The sequence below is a fragment of the Mercenaria mercenaria genome, chromosome 4 (assembly GCF_021730395.1).
Source record: "Mercenaria mercenaria strain notata chromosome 4, MADL_Memer_1, whole genome shotgun sequence".
Lineage (NCBI taxonomy): Eukaryota > Metazoa > Mollusca > Bivalvia > Venerida > Veneridae > Mercenaria > Mercenaria mercenaria.
The window spans coordinates 88,735,024-88,755,843 of NC_069364.1; the positions used below are offsets into that span (position 1 = coordinate 88,735,024).

The window sequence follows — 20,820 nt, forward strand, 5'->3', positions numbered from 1 at the left end:
TGTAAATTTTTGAGTTATTAAGGTAAATGTCAGATTTCACGCATAAAATACCTTTCATGTTTTTCTGTATTTCATAACTTAAATTTCCATGTAAATTTCATTAAATTCGGTTCAGTAATAAGAAAGTTGATATTTTATAAACTTCAGTAATTTATGTTTTTATCCCAAAAACCACTATAATGGGCCTCAAATTGTCAATTTCAATCCGCGCCAAAGTAGTTAGATTCCCCGGCTATATCGTGAATCCCGTGGAAATACAAATAGTCAAGAGTTTACGCATAGGCCGTGAATCCCATGAAATGTAGTATTTGGCGGGACATTACCCTTTAGATAGACTGGACTAGATATGCCTTGCGCACACCACCTTCCGACATTATAGACGAATCTATGTCTGAATTATTTTCTTGCTAAAAATTTATGCTCGATCGAGGTAAGAAATTTATTTGTTAGATTTTTGTATGATTTTTGCATAACGATTTTTATTTGGTAAATTTTTGTGCATTCTACAGAATTCTGTAACATTTACTTTTCGGCATATGATTTTAGCTAGTTTCGGTATGTCAGGATAATTTATTAACTTTTTCAGACTTTTGTAAATTATTCCGACAGAGGAATCTAAAATGTTTTATTTATATAAGATGTAAAATTTGTACTGAAATTTGTAACATGATAATTGTAAAGCACTGTTTCAAAAACTTATGTCAAACATTTCGTTGTTAGGGAACGCCATTACTGCATTGTATTGTTATGTATAAATCTATATGGCAAGTTTAGTACCATGTATGTAATATATTATTGTAATATGAAATTGTGTGCCAGTCTATTGCATATACATACAATGTCCGTTTTAGTGTATGACATTAGACATTATATTGATACAAATTATGATATAACGTTTGATTTATATTCAATTTTGTTAATTTGTAGTTGTAAATAATAGCTGCAGTTTATCATGTCCGTATATATAATGTTTCATCATAAACTTTTCATATCTTTTTCATACTTCAATGTTAGACTTTTAAGTAATTAATTTTGGTAATAATGGAAGTAATTAGTGACGTATTTTAATCACGTGACGTCTGAACTTAGTAGCACATATATTTGTATAAGTAGCACGTATTATTTATGGGAGCCTACAGAGGTATGGTGTACCCAAAGGAGCAGTTTTATGCCCTGACTTATTTGTTTTGCTATGGTGCTTACCATATGTTATATATTTTAGCTTCTTCCGCCAGACGATTTTTCCTGGTGATGTCATAACCCAGAAGTACAATGCCCGAGATTCACTTGTCTTCACTCGCCTGGATGTGATTTTCCTAGCGCAGAGCTTTCGTCCCATGGTTGTGCCGTAAACCGCAAAGACGATGATTTTTGTTATCCTCTGAAGTCAGCTCAGGGATGCAATCACCTACCACCGTAGGGAGCCAACACGGAATCAACGTATTCACGGTTTAAAGGGACTGGAGTTAGAGATACGTTTTGTTTGTGCTACTTAAAGTTCGCAATTGAATTAAAGAACTGTACCACGTCACATTAGAATGGAACTATACGAATTTTGTATCTGGTGATACTGAACTTTTATTTTTTTTTCTTATAATCAGTTTTTTTCTTCATATCATCTATTCATTGTAAATAATTATCTTATGTAAATAAATTTGTAAATATTGTAAAGGGTGTTGATTTGTTCTGATGGTTACTGTCGCCGGTACGGCCTTTCCTGTCACACGCATATTACCGCCCGAGTGTATAAATAGTAGTAAAACACGATTTTGCTATAAAGTATTTCGATTCTTATATGCCCTTAATCTTAAACAGTAGATAAAATATAATAGCACTCTTTCTTGGTGGCAACAAAAACTTTGACGTCACCGCACGTTAACGTGACGTCATTCTATCGTAAGCGTGTTTTAATAAAGACAACCATATTAGAATTATGATTACAATATGTCTTTGAAAATACATTTGTACATGTTTTGACTTTTTGTTGTAATGTTTATTACAAAATGTACCAATGAAATAACATAGTCTGTTTCTCTGTATATGTAAATGGAAATATCTGATAATCTGCAATTATTCGCATGTGGCACTTCAACTGGAACTGTGTTACACTCAATGAATGTATTAGTAGTGATAAAGCGAGCAAAACCATACTTGAGGCTCTTCGTTTTGTTCAAGCGGCTGTTTCGGACTTTTGTTTGTGGATGATATTTGAAGTTTATGAAGTTTGGCGCTCTGATGTATGAAACCTTTGTTTAATGAAGTTCTTACTGCTCTTGGGACATCAATAATGTTCGTTCTCTAGAACACTCCACAATTTCCTTCTCTTTTATCCTATAAGAAACAAATGTACTTAAATAGACCTATAACTTTGTATATCTAACCCGAGTTAAAACATACCGAAAAGATAAGGATTTTAGTATTATTCAATGGTTTAATCCTTATGTAAAGAAAGAAAAATGCACTAGGTTAAAAATGGCATTGTCATTGATAATGCACTAACATAATTATATCTAGCAAGACTGCAAAATGTCGTACATTACACAATGCAGATATAAGGGAATTTGTCATGTTTTCTAATACCTGCTACGGCAAAACCGATGTCTTGATGATCAAAAAGTTTTAGGTCTTAAAGCTAAGGTATATATATCAAACATTAGCAATAAAATTTACCTGTTATTGTAACTTAAATCTGTCTTAAGTTTTTCGGTCCGAAATCCCAGTTAATTAGAGAATGAGTTAAAATCTAGAAGAAGTTCATGTTGAAGCATACAACGCAACCGAACAAAATTACAGCAGACTTGTTCTGATTCAATCTGTTCAAATGGGTATTAATGAAGTGCAACACCCCGCTGGCTAAGCGGATTTCTGTTATAAAACTATACATTTATAGAATGAACTCCATAATAACAATAACACAAGTCTCATAATATTTTGTATAACATTTATTAAACAAAAAACTGATCACTTAGATAAGAAGATGTGTTGTTGTCAGGTTTAATTTTTGCTCGTAAAGCAAATGACTTATTTTGGCATGTTACTGCTGCACATATTTTACGTCAGAAAGTGATTTATGATATGCAATATGAAACCGACAATGGACAATGTTGGTGACTTGTTCAATAGCAAAACAAAAATTTACTCAGGACTTATAAAAAGTGACTTAATTATAGATAAACATAAACTGTTGCGTTACAAAACGGTAATGCTTTAACAGATCTCGTTAACATTTACACCGTTCACTGACAAAGGCAAGAAACGAGAAGACAAAATTGAAGTCGCTATTACAAACACATTTTACGTTTACTTTCAAGTTTTAGAATTTAGAAGATAAAACATGACAAGGAGTGCATTAACCCGAATAAATATCGAACAATAATAGTTCTAATGTTCATTTTTTGAGCTCAGTATCATTTTCATTTCAACTTGAAGTAAAAAGTACGTTTAGATGTATGACATTGATTTCTTAGTTGCTAAAGCAAATGGAATAACCAAATTTTCAGAACATAGCTGCTTTGATTTTCCCATTTCCATGTTACTATGTCAAATTATATGTATACATGTTATCGTTCAGTCACTTAATGTCTCAGTGGGATCAGCCCCTTCTAAACAGTATATTTCTTCTTCTGTAAAATGGCCCTTTAAAAATTCCAGCGTTTTATTCCACAGCTCTTCCTGTTTAACTTCGTCTCTAGAATTTAAAATACAAACACAGTTCTATAATTTATTACACGTTTTAATGTATTCGTTAAAAATGCCAAAATATAATGTGTAGCCTGGCTCCCTAGCTGCATTGTTATTTTTTTATTTTGTTCAAATACTACAAACCTTTTATAAGTCAGTTTTATCAATTTTATCTGATGGCTTATAATGTCTGGAGCCAGGGGCAATAAAAATGTCAATACAGAAACAGCCTGCTGGAGTTACCTCCACTGTTAATGAAGAATATTTATATATGCGACATCTGACGGAACAAACACAGGGACTGGAGCCAGTCTAAATATGTTGCTTATAGTCAAACAAGTGATACAACTTATCAATTCTTATCTTTGCTTCAAGTGTATTTGCGCTTTCGCTCAAAGTGTACCAATTAAGGCTCATTTTTTTAAAACTGTTTTTACTGTACTTAAGAGTTGATGCCAACAATAGAGAGTTTGAGATTTCAACCTTCGCCTTCACCTTCAACGTCTCTTGCGAAGTTAACGTATGAAGTTGAAGTTCGATTAAAATTCCTTGAGATTTCAAACATTAGAATGAACCTTACTTCTTTTAATCCGCCCATTCAATTTATCCATAATTATGATAGTTTTTTTTTCGTGCATTTTGATACCAATTGTCCAAAAGGGCAGGAATTTTACAAGAGGTTTTAAAAATGAAAAGAATGAAAATTAAATTTAAAAAAAACCATTTCAATTAATATAATCATCGCATGGATATTAGAACGATTACCTAAAAAAAAACAACAACAACAACAAAAAAAAAAACAATGTGAACAATGTAAAAACTCGTTAGTGTTGCTCCAAACATTTAGGTTTTATATAAAATTATGTCAGTATAGTCAGTATACAATGCACGATTGTAAATCATACACGAGAGGAAATAAAAATGATTATTACATACCTAAAATTATTTTCAATTGGGTTTCAATGGACCGCGATCGTGCAATATTTTTCCATATCATGACGTTGAATGCTTTCATATCGGATTAGTCCCAATCCGTGACTCTAGTTACCTCCCCTGACGGTCCGTCCATTGCGAATCTCGTTTCTTTAGATTTTTGTTGCTAGAAATCTATTGTGTATTTGTTTAATTTGTAATTAATGCAACATTTTGTTTACTTTTACGCTTTGATTAATCTGACCTATTAGATACTGGCACGTAGTAATTTATCAGACTGAAATGAAATGAAAGTTATAATTACGTCATGAGTTGGACTAATATAGGACGTGGGATGTTTTCTTAACGTTGTAATGGAAAGAATTGCGTGACGTCCATGGCGTCCACGCGCACGTTGCGACAAGTTGACGTCATTTTCGCGGAAAATACTAATGCGCGTCAGTTTCATTTGTTTATTGCATTTTCGGAGAATTTTTTTCCGTATTTTTTCCTGTCTTTTGTGACAGAACGATAATTTAGATATAAATTAATCATTCGATAGTGGATATGTAATAAAAAGGGTATCAACTTTGTATGTGTATATATGCACTCGTTCTTTCGCGGACAACACTGCGCTCCTAAAGTCGCGCAATATTACCGCTGCAGAACTCGTGCATATATCCACATACAAAGTTAATAGCCTATTATGATCATATCAAAGTGATAATGACACTCTGTATGACTCTGTATAATGCCAAACTCTCAGACAGCACAATATGATTTTAATATACTATTTTATAAGTAAAGCATCTGCGGATCCCGGAATTTTTGTTAGAGGGACACCAACATTAAAGAGGGGGTCACCCATTTCAGGGGGGAAGGGGAGTGGGTAGGGTAGGGTCACACCGAGTTTCAAGACTGACTTTCTTTGTAAAATGTAAGAATCAAAGGGGGAATTAACCCACAATGTCTCTCTGCCAGGCTCTGGTTCCGTGCATTTAAAAAATGAAGTTATCCCATACGGCTAACAGGAAAAGTCTCTATGATATCATAAATCTGAAATTGTATGATACTTCAAAAAGAATTTTCCGTCTTACTAGTACCATTTTATGTTTATAATTAAAACGCAATTGTCGTTTTAAGTGTCCGACAGAAACAGATTGATTTTATTTGGATGTGAAAATAAAATGTTCCACCAAATGATAATCGCGCGTAATTATTTATTTTTCAAGTAAAATGACTGTCATGTCATGTGCCTCCATCCAGATTTCAGTCTTTGATGCCGAGTATGTGAACAGAGTAGATGTAAAAAGAATGAAGTTTCGACTTTCGTGATATCACATCTTCGGACGTTCAAAACTTCACTTCATACGACAAAACGGCCCATCTGGTATAATCGATACCGCCTGGGGACACAAATATGCCGTAGAAGTTAAAGTTTGAACAAAATCTCAAAGTTTTTTAAAATCAGTTGATAACTTTATACTTCCAGGTTCAATTCAATGTATTTAGTTAAAATCATTAGCCATACAAAACTTCCTTATTTTTATACCTATTGATAGTGTTTCGCATCAAATTTAGTCTAATTATATATATTGATAATCAAATAACTTAATAAACAGAAATCCTGAAACTAAGCTTTTTATTTCGCATAGTAATAAAGCGAAGTCTTAGGCTAACGTGATATTACACGGAAAACTTTAGTAGCAACGTGTGATTTAAATAAAATTCACGCATGTCGGTGACGTTTTACCCAAAATATATATGAGAGACGTTGAAGGGGAAGGCGAAGTTTGAAATCTCAAACTCTCTATTACTGTTCCGTTTGCTTTACAAAGTTTAAATAATGATGGAAATATAAAACGCCAAAGCACGTGTTTACCTTAATTAATTTTGTAAAATGTATACACTATGTACATGGACTGGTTACTTTTTCTAATCTAAATTCACACTAATATCCGGACGTTTTAAGAAACAAATAAATAGTTTAAAAAAATGAAATGAAATTAAGACGGTTTGTGTAATATCTTGAGGTTACTTCAGTTCTGCTCGCTATACCTTGAGACTGATGTTGTTGATGCTGGCTGACAGTCTTTAAAATAAACTCCACTGACTGATTTCAAATCTGGATTTACTGCACTATTGATGATTGTAGTGGCACCTTGAATGGGTGTACGCATCACACCTAGATAAATGCAAGTACATGTGTTACAGATACCTCCCCTAATCCAAATACGTTTTGCACTACTGAATACATTTACAATTTTACTTTGAAAATCGAACAAATAATAAAATTGTCATATTTAGAGTGTATTTAAAATCACTTTTTTCTTATTTTTGCCTTGTAATGTACCTCTTTAGTGTAGAAATGCCACACTCTATCACACATACTTGCACGTATGCATTAGAAAATACATATGCACACATGTATGCTCGCGTACCTGTACGTCATTTAGCTGTCAGAATATTGTAGTGGAAAGTTGCTTCAAGTTCATTAGCATAATAAATTGTATTCATCTCAGTTTTACTCTGTTGCAAATGGAAGATAACAAGAACCAATATATAACTGTGTCTTATCTTCCCAAGTTAGCTACAAAACCTGTTCACACAGATATTTGCATTTGCAGCCTCTTACGGTTATGCGTATATTTTAAACAGAATGACACTTTGCTTTATTTCTAACCAGTGGAATGGATTTGATTGATGATTTTTGTTTTTTATTACCCACAAGACGGCTCATTTTCAGAAATAGCTGGTAAGCTGTTCTGTCTTTAAATTCCGCTCCGATTTTTGTTTCAACCATTCCAGGGTGAGCGCTGGTAACAGAAATATTGGAGTTTCGTAGCCTTCGGTGAAGACAATGCATTTGCATTATCTGTAAGGAAAGCGTAGTCATTTTATTTGTTAATGTATGAACAACCGTATTAAAGAACTACAGTACAGTCCATAAATTCAATTTCTTATTATGGCAATCTGGTATGAATCACTTATTAGAAATATTTCTAGCTATACTTACTTTGCATTGAGAAAATCGCTGTAATGAGCTGATATTCATTGGACAAGTAATTAGTTCTGAATTACTACATACCAATTCACAATAAACAGTTGAAAGTTTTATTTTGATCTGTATGAGTCATAAGTAGGCCATTTGCTTGAAAGCAAGTTAGAAAGTAAAGTAACGTAAAGTGGCGTAATAATTATTATACATAGTAAGAAATGTTTGTTTCTAGTCAAGAGACACCTGAATTTGTGTATTTGTTAATTGTAAAAGATATGCAATTCCCATAGTATTGTAGAAGTTGCATTTCTAAGCAATTGTTATCTACTCAGTCCTGTTTGAACAAAATTTTAATATGTTATGGGTCGGAGGCATAGATCATTGTTCAACTAAAGTTGAAAGTTTATGCCAACATGATTACTGCAGACAAACATCAATAAAATTATTCCTAACTTCAATGATTTATTTATACAGTCTTTGCATGTATACCTGATATAACTTTGATCTACCATAGTAATCTAAAACACCAAAGTTCGAAGGATCTCCTTGGTAGTTAATGGCTTCTAAATTATACCCGCACATTCTGAAAAAGAGAACAACCGTACTGATTTTAATCAGCTGGGTGTTATTTAAGTATAAGAAATTGACTGTTTTCGGCGCAGCAGTATTAACAATACTGATTAAAATCAGTACGGTTGTTCTCTAAGTATTAAGGATATAGTAAGTTGGATGAATACTAACATGTTGAAACTCAATGCTGAAAAAACAGAATTAATCATATTTTCATCTGAACACAAGACACAATCTGTTTCAAACATATCTGTGAAAGTGGACGGATCTGAAATCAAACAATCAGGCAGTGTCAGGAACCTCGGTGCTTTCCTGGATTCGAACATGAGGATGGAGCAACATGTGAATAGTGTGTGTAGGAATTCCTATGCACAGTTGCGGCAAATTAGTCACATCAGACAATATATAACCGCAAACGCAGCCAAATCTCTAATCAACTCTCTTGTTACATCACGTTTGGATTATTGCAACTCTCTTCTATATGGAATTCCAAAACGGTCAATGAACAAACTGCAATATGTCCAAAACACGGCAGCTAGAATCGTAACCAGAACATCCAGATACGACCATATAACGCCGGTTCTGCGTGAACTCCATTGGCTTCCTGTGCAATGTAGGGTAGAATACAAAATTATAACACATACATATAAGGCACTCAAAGATCAATCACCAGCTTATGTAGCGAACATGCTAGAAATATATACACCATCCAGAAATCTGAGATCGCAGAATAATGCATTAAAACTAGTGGTGCCCAAATGTCGAACAATACGATTTGGTGACAGGAGCTTTCAGACAGCTGCTGCGAGGTTATGGAATGCCCTCCCATCTGGCATAAGAGAGTGCAAGACCGTGCAAAGTTTCAAAAAAGCGCTAAAGACGCATTATTTCATACAATTCTTTGGCAACTAACATCTCACTGATTACCTGATTTATAATGTAAGTACTTTGCCGGCCAATTAATTACTTTAATTAAGAACTCCAGTGTGACAGAATAATGTTGGCGGTGTTTTTTTTTTCTGTGGGATGTATCATGGATGTTCTCCGGACCGTTTGGGTGGGGATTGACCCAATCATCCGGGACGGTTTGCATGCTGTGATGCATTTCGCAGACATCATACCGTTTAATTCCGTCTGTTCAAAATGTAAGATATCTTCTGTTCTATTCTGCTCTGACCTGTGTCTTTGATAGGTCAGTTAATGTTTTATGATATTGTATTTTTGTTTCATGTTTTGATCTGCCTACCTTCCAATTTAAAATGCTTGGTATCTTATTACCGTAATGTAATTTTAATTTCTTCTATAATAGTTCAATTCCCATTTTTTTATTGAACATTATATAAATGTTTTTTATGTAAAGCACTTTTGAACGTATTTTTATATGAAAAGAGTGCTATATAAATGTGGTATATAATAATAATAATAATAAAAAAGCTCGCTATTGCCTGGAAGTCTAAAAGCTCTCGATAGCCAATAAACACTTTGTTTAAATGGCAAGTTATTTTTTGATATACTGTTGTGTTTTCAGGCTTTCATGCTTGAACAGTGCTATTTATATATTACGTAAACATCAACATCAACACAATTGTTTTTGACCCAAGGCTGATATCGTTAATATGTGGAGAAGTTAATGAAACACTGTTTATTTTTCTAGTGACATTGCACTCCATCATAAATTTTAATTTATCTGAATGCACACGGAAATACTGTACTCGTCGGAATATTACTTTCTTCATATTCAAAATGAAATAAAATAAATAAATAAATAAATGATAATACTAAATACATTTTGTATCTGTTTTGAAAAGTAAAGGTTATTATATAACTAGTTTCTCTGGAGCTATCTGTTGTGACAAGTAAATAATAAATGATTGTAAATTACCTGACAGTGTCAAATATGCAATTTTTAATATCGGGTACTTTGTTGGTTAGTTCAAAGTGCCAATACACGTCGGGGGTTGATATACATTGAGTTTTGAAAACGTGTTCATTGATGAAAGTAACTGATATTCACGCTCAGTTTCATAGGTAAATAAAGTTATCTGCTCAGTATGGTTCTTTTTGTCATGGAAGTATACACAGAACTTCGTTTTTATGGACTGATCTAAAATGCACCGACATAGCTCTTGTTCCATGTACGAACCATCGGGATAAAATGTACGCATTATAATGCATGTATTTCTTTTGAAACTATTTAAAAACCCTCTACCCCTCTCTGCCTGCCAACTACTATTTATACGTCATTTTTACGTTATTCTGGCTACTATATTTTCGGATTGTCCTTCTAGTGTTTCTTAAAATGAAACACACCAAGTTTTTTGTCAAATTCATGGGCATAACACAGCAAGTTGTTCCCCTTGAAAATGTAAGGGTGACAATCCAATCGGAAGGATTTGCTTTAATAAAGCCGATAATCGCGGAGAAAATATATTTGACATATTCCCTTGAAAGCTGACTTAAAATGTTATATTGCAAATATTGCTTGTGAGAAATATTAGTTGAAGATAATTACTTATGCGCATCACTTGAAACCAGGACGATTCTGGTCTCGCTCTCGTTCTTCTTCATCATCGGCAACAATTGACCAATCATCAGAAAATGACTGAGGTAATTCACCTGAAATATTTCTATTACAATTCATTGACAAAAAATGACTTTAAGGTAAATCAACTGAAATATTCTAGACTGTTACAATACATTCACTGGACCACCTTTTTGTTGAAATGAGTGTAATAACTGTTACGTTCCTGCCGTATTTTTTTTCGGCATTATATAACCATTCAGCGTCAAATCGGAGACAGGTTTATGTATTTCTCCAGAAGATTGACTATACAAACACATTAAATTTGTCGTAAATGATCACTTCTCGCTTCCGAGTGGACATGGGTTCATTCAAATTCTATAGTATACTACTTCCTTAAAGTAATATATCTGCACTTTTTATTCATATTTTTCATTAGATACAACTAAATGCCTTCAAGTAAAGATACCAGAGCGCTAGAAAGCATTGAACAAAGGTACGCAAACAAACCTGATCGCCGTTAAACCAGACAAACGTAAACACTGTTACATCAGACAAACAGTAGGCAAGCCTCATCACCGTTACACCAGACGAAACGTAACACCGTTTCTCCACATAAACCATAACAGAGTTACTCCAGACAAACACCAACACGGCTACGTCAGCATTGTTACACTAGGCAAACCTAAACATCGTTAAACCAGAGAAACCACAACACCGTCACACTAGATAAACATTAATACTGTTGGGTACTCCAGACTAACCATTACACCGTTACTCCAGACAAAACTGAGCACCATTACATCAGACAAACGTAACACATTTACACCAAACCTCAACACCGCAACGCCACACATACCTCAACAACCGAACAACGTTACTCCAGATAAACCTGAACACAGTTACTAAATCTAGTCCTCAACACCTTTACACCAGACAAACCTCAAGCCTCTTACTTCAGACAAACCATATGCAGTTACTCTAGATATCAACATGGTTACGCTGGATAAACCCCAATCCCGTTACAACAGACAAACCTGAACATTTTTACTCTAGACAAAACTGAAAACAGTTGCTTCTGAAAAACCTAACACTGTTACAACAGACAACTCGGTTACGCCACAAAAAAACCTCAACACCTCAATACCGTTACTTCAGGCAAACCTGACCGTAGTTACTCTAGACAAACATCAGCACCGTTACACGCATATAGGCAAATCTCCACAATTCAACACTTCCAAACTATAACACTAATTCTTCAACGCTAATACAAACAAAGCTTCACACCAATTTCTACATCGTTACACTTGACCCAGCTAAGACTTGTAACGGTACGGTATGGAAGTGTATCTGTGTGTTACGAAGTGGAGGTTTTTCTGCATGCGATGCAGATATTAGTCTTAGTGCAACGTCATTGTGGTTTGTCTGCATGTAACGGTGTAGAGGTGTGCATGCTACTGTGCCGAGGATCGTCTTTTTAAATGGTGTAGATGTTTTGATGGATTTAACGTCACACCGACACAATTATAGGTCATACGGCGTTTTCCCAGCATGTCATGTGAGAGGAAGTCCCTTCTAATATTATTTTATCACGGGGGCCATCTTGATAGAACCAACAACCTTCCGTAAGCCAGCCTGATGGCTTCCTCACATGAAGAATTATACACCCCAAGCGAGGCTCGAACCCAAATCGGCGAAGGGCAAGTAAGTTGAACCCAGTAACATTAACCGCTCGACCCCAGAGGTCACTCAATGGTGTGAAGGTTTGTCTGGTGTAACGTTGCCAGAGAAAGTTAAAATCTTACCTGTAACATGAATTCAAACCCATCTTCTGTTTGTTCTAAAATTATAAGAAAACGCAAATCCCTCAGCATAATAAGTAAAATTTGGTTTGAACTTAAAAAACGAACATTACAAATATATCTTGGTAACCGCTTTATTGAAAATTGTCACAACTTTGCAATATAAATGAAAAACAACCAGACAGTTCTGATTTACAGTTTGGCCTTTGAATAGAACAAAAAAAGAGTAAAACGCCAAGCATGCTATTTCATGCAAAGTCACGTCAATCTAATTTGTACATTGTCTACACGAACATATTAATGTTAATATCAAAATTTTATTATGTAACATACTCATATTTTTAAATGTATTTACTCTTTTAGTTTTATAAGGCCGGTGGCGATAACTGAGATGTAAACGGTAAACTAGTTTCCATTCAATTCCACTCATATAAAAGTTTGTAAACATCATCAAGATGAAATGGACGAGCGCATATTGTTGCTTCTTTAATGTTTGAATGCCCTTTGTGTTGAATTTAATCAAGCAGTTCCAGCGGACATTTGTCATACAATACTGGCATCACCTTGTTTAACATGCTTGAATTATGAAAATCAATTATTTACATATACATTATAATCGTATTATATAACAAGTATATGCGCTGATCAACACCAAATCACAATTAGTTCAAATATAAGTGGTCTTATTCTTTTTTCCTTTCCTTTGGGCCCTTTCTCAATACAGCATCGTGTTTTCTTTTATTCTGTTGCGCTCAAGCATGTATTTGTAACATTTATTTCAAATCGGCAAGTTTCTATCTAGATAAAAAAATATGGGGACGTAAGAACTTACATGTCTCGAAAGAGACATTGAAAGAGGTGTAAAGGAGTAAATTGAGGGGATATATTTAACGAAATGTAGCTCTTTTATACTAAATTTAACATCTCTTTTTCTTTTTCTATACTAGCGATGCACTTCTTTGAGGATATATAGTTCTCTGAAAATCTGACTTACTAGAAAGTGTCCAAATAACGTTATTAAGTAAGCGGATTTTATATGAAATAACGAACAGCTGGATTTACTAGTGTTCGACCTGTACACATATAAAAATAATAAATGCATGCTAACGAACTATTGTTGCAGTTTAAAGCATGGTATGTTGGCCCATCCAGGGGTGAGGACGAACGGTAGTTACGTAAATGTAATTTTAACACTGGGTTTTATTTCTAGAAATCTTTGAATACTGTAGATTTTGTAATATTCGCGACTGGTTTATTTTTGCTAATATTGTCCAACAAAATAATTAATCCGAAAATCAAACCCTGGCGCAGATCGGTACAACAGATTGTTTTATGTTTACAATATTCTTGCGCAAGGGTTGTCCGAAAAAAGGTCATACACTCGGTGACGTTATTGATATTTATAGGAATAATCTTTTTCTTACCTGGTTTAGCTTTACTTATTCCTGCATTACAAATTAATACATGGAGTGGTCTACCAGAATCTTTGTATGCTTGTACAAACGCTTTAGTGGACTTGAAAGATGACAGGTCGAGTTCCATGAAGACGAGAGAAAGTTCTGGGACGTCAACTAAACCTTCAGTTCCCTTTGCTTTCTCTTCCTTATACTCCTGGTCCATCTGGCGCATTGCCTGTCAATAAAGTGCCGTAAAATACAATACAAAAATGTACTTAATATCTACTATTTTGTTATAAATTATTTAATCTTAATGTCACACAATATTTTAGCTAGCTTTAAATACTGTTGTATACACTGTTATCATAAATTAGGTTGGGCTGTGATCGAATACTAGTATTGTTTTGACATGGTCTGTTTTCTGTTTTTATTTCTTCCTTTCCTCTACAAATAAGGCATACCAATTACATACAAAATGTATGATTTGGAAATATTCAGTTAGCCTACCCATTGTTTTGGAAGGGAAATCAATGAGTTTGGTAAAACTTGTGGCCCGATCCTTTTGTTTTCAACAAGTAACAATTTGTTGTTTTTTGTGGGGTTGTTTTTGCGTTTTGCTTTTGTGTGTTTCATGTAATAAGTTATGTTACAGATGTAGTAATAGTTAAATACTATTATTCTTACAAGCAAATCAAATGTTAAATTACAAGCAGGATATACGTATAGCACTATTAACCTTCATTGTTTCGTCTTCAGATCTACATGCCATCACTACAGTACCTCCCAACATTGCTATCCATTTTGCGATCTCATATCCTATACCTAAAATATCCAAAGTGAAAAGGCGTTTAGCTGAAAGGTTGAGAAAAAATGTCTGTCCGTCTTTTGCTCGGTCGGTCCGTAACGTTTCCTGACCACGATTTTCAACGGATAACCAAGTAAAATTGTAGACGAAAAATTTAAAGAAACGATGTTTCTCACATTTTATTGACATGCATTGTTAAAAAAGATATAATGTTTCTTACTTTGCCGTTGTGGGCGCGTAATCTTTTATGTATCTGCTAACCAGGCTTACGTATGCCAGGTAAGGATAACATCTAACAATTGCTATAAAATATCACTGACACATTTTTTTCATGGACAAAAATAAGTCAACTACATTTATTGACTGTCGATTAGTCATACATTTCCGCAACGTCATAATGTAGTCATTTAGCGACTAACACAGCAAGATTTAATTCGACAAGACAGCCTTTACCTGTTTTATTCAATTAATGCAGTACTAGGTCATTTAGTAGAAACTACCAAGAAAAAATTCGTGTTCTCAATATTCATATCATGCCAATTCAACACATGAATTTCCGGAGTGCAACAGTGGACCATTTCAAAGATCCATTCGTTTAAAAATCTTACATAACTCACATAACTTGTAGCACAGACAACGTAATAGTTTCAAGGGCCTAGTCTTTACATATAACTACAAAACGTAATATGTAACTAAATTATGATTCATAAACAGCTTACTTGTTCTAACTTGTTACTAGAAACTGGCGTCCTATGACATTTTCGACATTTTCTCGTGCATACTTTGTCACGTTAACAAAAACAAAAACAAAAAACATAAACGATAAAAGCCAGCTAAAATGACTTGGAAGCTTATAAAGCGATATTTGCTTCAAGCCTATGGGGCAGTGTATAGTACATGTGGACAACGTGGTTCCTCTTGATTCGAGACGTGAAGCAAACTTTGTAATGTTTGATATAAAGATATGGTATACATCACAACAATTTGTCATACTAAACATGGATATATGGATATTTTATACACTAAATTACTATTGCACTCTTAAACAAACAAATACTTTTCATATGTCGTGTAAAGATTGTGAGCATTTAGATAAAAAAAGTTAAGGTTTTGTTCTGTCGAAAACATGCAAGTTATTTAATCATGTATTAGAGATTTGTGCTTGGTGTTCATATGCGTTGCGCTCGGGCGGACACCACGGTAGTACCACCGGCTTTCTTGCCTCACACGACCAAAGTAGATCAGATCAGATCAGATCAGATCTGGCTTACACGCCGAAAGACGAGTACTGGTATTAATAAGTAATCCCGCTACATAAAAGTGTTTAACATTTTAAATATCAAACCATGTAAAATAACAAATGTAAAATCGAACCCAGTTCCATGCTTATTAAATGCATAAAATAAATGTTATTTGAGCGTATGAACAGTGAAATAGCGTACCTCTATTTGCTCCTGTAACAACAAATGTTCTGTTTTGCGGTATCTGTTCTCTAGGAAATGATTGCTTAGCCCCCATACCAGAAAGTCCGGAATATAGTAATGGTATAATCTAAAAAAGTCTTCCTGGCTTCGCGAGAAATAGTTTATTTTAGAAGTTAATTAAATTGAAATAAATGAATGTGAGTGTTTAACATGTATATACACCGATGGTTTCATTATAGTCGTTATCTTATTTTGATACACTGGTCGGGATATATAACTTGATATGACTTTATAAATAAGCAGTGTAGAAATGATATTGGCTATTATCACATATTTACACAATGATATAAACATATTAGAACTTAAAACTACAATAATTTTCATAACGTATACAGTTGTACGGGTTGGAAGTCATTGTGTTATTTTGAATCAAACATCTTTTTCATCGTTTTATCCTGCAAGTCAATATATGCAACCTGTGAAAATAGTTCATTTAAATCACCAATTTCATTCTATTTTACGGTTAGATTAGCCTTCAAACAACTCTAATTTACTCAGTTTGGATAAATTTATATTTAGATATTTTAGTTGCATCCTGAGAACCAACTCGGTCAATATTCTTTCTCCTTAGCAAATAAAAAAGATGGTCATTTCATTACTCAAATGTTAAATGTCCCTATTTTAGCTGCACCAATCAGTTGGTGATCTAGATAAGAAAATATAGAGAAAAAAAGAATCCAGCATGACGATTAACATTGTGTATATCTTAAAGACAGGTGGACTCCTACCTGATAGAGCCGTTACAAATTACGGAAAAGACATTTACTCTCCCAAGATCATACACGTGGAAGTATGGCCGCACAAAAAATTGTAGACTGCAAACACTTTTATGTACTTTGCCTTTGCAAATTATTTTCTAATGTGTACGATGAATTATATTATACCAAATATGTATAGCATACACGCACCCAACTCAAAAAATAAACATACATACGTACGTACATACATACCAGAGGGACACACAGAGAGACAAAGTCCCCAGAAAAGAGATAAAGAAGTTCCCCCTCCTCATGAATTTAATTTCATAAAAATCATTAGGATAATACAAGTAAAATACTATCTAAAACCCTTCCTGAATTAATGTGTTTTCACAACTTCATCTTTTAGCTCTTTCAGCTATTTTACTCAGTCAATCTATTCAGTGTATTTTAAACACTGCTCAGTAAGTATCTTATTCCGTGGAAGCAGTGTGGTCTAAACATAAGTAAATACATCAAGAACTGTGCATACTGCAACATTAATTCAATAAATTGTTTAGACATTAAACATATTGCCTTGGTCTCCCATATGTCACTGTCTATTTTTTATTTGTAAAAATAAAAGAGATACACGTATTTCTCAATTTTTAAATGCATGTCACGTATAATAACCATCATGGAAACAAAATATTACAATTGTTTTGTGCCGGTTCTTTAAATATACATCCTGCACGTACTAACTTCAGTCATCTAATCATGGAATGGCTCAGATTGTAAATGTTGGAGCGCCAACACAGTTATTTGTAATGTTGCTTATGTGGCATTTTTATGTTCTCAATCTTGTGTTGGCTGTTTATTTTCATGTTCGTGCTTATATATATATATATATATATATATATATATATATGCTACTTTGCTTTTTGTAACCTATTAAATGTCGTTTATCTGGCTGTATATAGTTTTTTTTCTGCTAGTATAGACTTAACTGGTTTTTATATTACATGGTTTCTTGAATGTTGTTTTTAGTTTTAAAAAGTTTTTACTGTGGCACGTTTGCCCCTTATAATTATTCCTGGTCAGCTGGTCTTTGTCTGTTCTTCAGAGTTTTAAACCTCATTTGGTACGATTAACATATTTTTCATAGAGTTTTATATAATCGATTAAAGATTATTTGTAGCCATATCTCATTTGCTATCTTAAACACTTACTGATTGGCTTGCCGGTCAATAGACTCTGCAAATAGCTTTTACTATTGACTGGCAAGCCATTCTTTAAGTGTTGATGTTGAGCGACCTGTGCAGTTTCCACCTTTTTCTATTTCATTATCCCAGCAGCGTTGTTTGTACCTATTGTGGTGGCCGTAAAAAGTCTTATTGGCCCAATACTGTTTAGTTTCTCAGCTTGAACATTTCAGATTGTATGGTTCCAATACTCCCGCCGCGGTCATTGCTTCAAATATGAGCTTTGGGTATTGTATAATCACCCATTGGATATGGTGCCTGCTTTTTAATTTTGTCTTTTGGCAGTTTCTGTGATATACAGGCTCCATAACCTCATATCCCCTTTCTAAATTTCAGTTTGTTAAGTTCTGTTCATTGTTTTCTCGTTTAGGGCAAACCCATTATTTAAACTGGGGACATACGTCATTTTTCATGGAATTACACACAAGCTTATCATTGAAGATTCCATGTGCACCGCCGTACGAACATGTCTGCCGATGTCTCTAAATTGTTTTTGTACTTGTTGAATGTGTAAATGTTGAGTTCTGCTCAACCCGGGTGTAGAGGGCGTGCACGGTAGCATGCATTTCCACTACCGTCCATGAACAGGCTCAATCAAACCGAGCTTGCAGCATTTTCATTTTTGTCGTGTTATGCGACCTGTGGAGTTTCCACATTTTCTATATTATTATATGACATAAAAATAATGCTCACTGTTTAATTCTTAAAGTTTGGACTAAGTAGCTCAGTTAACATTTGTTGAACATAGACCGGTCATAAAGCACAAAATATTGACCTGCGAAATACAAGAAGTCATGTTATAAATAGATTAGATAGTGTTTAACATTGTTAATCATAGCTGCTTGTAAAACTTCGTGAGATCGTGAGAGCTTATGTCGTGAGAGCTTATGATATGTTGTACACGTAGTTTCAACCACTGAATTTTTTTTTATTTTATCTTTTTATGCTATAGTCGGCTAAAAAGCTTTCAAGTCTAAAACAAAGGCATAGACTAAGGGACAGCAAAATTTCAATATATCGAAAACTTTAAATAACATATTTTACTGATGAAATTTCGCTTTTGGATTGTACTTACATTCGGTATCTTGTCAGGGCCAGCAGCTTTGTGGGTATTTGGGCTGTTCAGAAATTGCAGCACATTTGGATCTGGATCTAGATGTGTACATTGCAGGACCTTTCGGCATAAACGCAGCGGGATAGAGATTTGGATAGTGTGAATGTCAATCCCGATGTAGAAGAGCTGTTTCAAAGCACAAGACTGTCTCTGCGCACACAACATTGTCACTAAGGTCATTACAGTTGATATTTTTTTACAGAAGAATGAATGTTTTTATATATAACTTTTGCAATGTTCGACTTTATAACACTTCGAGAATGTTTTCCTATGCAATTTTCAAATGACTTGGGTCTTATTTGTCTTTTACCACGATTTGGGATCAGAAAATTATGATTAGGCATTGCTGGCACAAGCCCCTTAACCACCTTATAGAGGAAGACCGACCTTGAAGTTTTTCTACGGTCTTGGAGGGGAATCAGGCCTTGAAAATCCTAGGGATGCAGCCCTGGTCCCGGGATGAGCAGTCATCAGTGATGAACCTAGCTGCACGACGCTGAACCCTCTCCAACTTGTCTCGGTCTTTCTGTGGATAGGGATCCCAAACTACGGAGTTGTATTCTAGTGTGGATTGACAAGGGCTATGCGGTTTTTCTACTAGACGTTGCACAATGCTTGAGGTTTCGTTTCAGGAAGCCTAGTGTAGTATTTGCTTTCTTGGTAATATTTGTAATTGTGAGTGCTGAATTTTAGGTTGTCGGAAAAAGTAACACCAAGAAAGGGATTTTCATTCACTTGTTGGAGGATATGGTTGTCTAGCTGGTAGAAGTTACCAGATTTGTTGTTAATACTCATGATGTAGCATTTAGTTCACGTTGAACCGCACACCCCATGCGGTTGCTCGCTTCTCCAATGCTTTAGGTCTTCCGGGAGTAGTTGTAGATGGTCTAGTCTTGATCCAATACAACGGTGCAGGAGGCAATCATCCGGAAATAAACGGACAGTTTATTTGATGTGGTCAGGCAAGTCGTTGATATGGCAGAGGAATAAGAGAGGCCCTAGTACCATTCCCTGGGTGGCGCTGGAATCAACTGTGACTGGGTCTGAAGCATCACCGTCAACTATACAACTCGCATGTCTCTATTGGTGAGGAAATCTCATAGCCAGTTGTTTATGTTGCTATCCACGCCGCATATGATTTCATCTTGTGGGCAGGCTTTCGTGTTTTGTTTGTTTGTTTTTGGTTTAACGCCGTTTTTCAGTTATGTAATGGCGGGTCGTTAACCTAACCAGTGTTCCTGGATTCTGTACCAGTACAGACCTGTTCTCCGCAACTTCCCCACATGAATCAGAGGTGAAGGACGAATGATTTCAGACAAAATATCTTTTATCAAATCGTCATGGAGAACATACGCCTTGCCCAGGGCTCGAACTCACGACCCCGAGATCCGTAGATCTGCGTTCTCCCTATTGAGCTAAGTGGGTGGGCTACAGGCTTTTGTGCGGGAAGGCCTTGGAGAAATCAAGGATGATGATGTCTCTTTGGGTCCCAGTGTCATGATTCTTGAGTAGGTCATGTGCTGTACGTGGTGAGGAGTTGGGAAAGGAGAATCCGGATCTGAAGTCATGGTTGAATGGAGTAAGAATGTTATACATT

The 20,820-nt window shown here is 34.8% G+C and overlaps 1 protein-coding gene across 1 annotated transcript; it reads right to left on the reverse strand.

Moving 5' to 3' along the window:
- Positions 1 to 2,926: 2,926 nt before the first annotated feature.
- LOC123552390 (retinol dehydrogenase 14-like) lies at positions 2,927 to 16,369 on the reverse strand. Its single transcript, XM_045342038.2, has 9 exons — positions 16,129 to 16,369; positions 14,618 to 14,703; positions 13,909 to 14,116; positions 12,488 to 12,522; positions 10,674 to 10,777; positions 8,081 to 8,174; positions 7,318 to 7,468; positions 6,652 to 6,778; positions 2,927 to 3,688 (listed from the first exon to the last, which is right to left on the reverse strand). Exons 1-9 carry the CDS (start codon positions 16,202 to 16,204, stop codon positions 3,568 to 3,570), a joined length of 1,002 nt encoding a protein of 333 aa, XP_045197973.1. The 5' UTR covers positions 16,205 to 16,369; the 3' UTR covers positions 2,927 to 3,567.
- Between the last annotated feature and the right edge of the window lie 4,451 nt (positions 16,370 to 20,820).

What these genes read in the sequence shown, in the direction of transcription:
- LOC123552390 (XM_045342038.2), bottom strand. Translation starts at nt 16,204, where the DNA reads ATGGGGGCTAAGCAATCATTTCCTAGAGAACAGATACCGCAAAACAGA. An exon ending in CTGAAGACGAAACAATGAAG is followed by an intron (nt 14,117 to 14,617) that starts GTTAATAGTGCT and finishes CTTTATTGACAG; the next exon opens with GCAATGCGCCAGATGGACCA. An exon ending in GTTTCAAGTGATGCGCATAA is followed by an intron (nt 8,175 to 10,673) that starts GTAATTATCTTC and finishes TCTCTTTTTCAG; the next exon opens with AATGTGCGGGTATAATTTAG.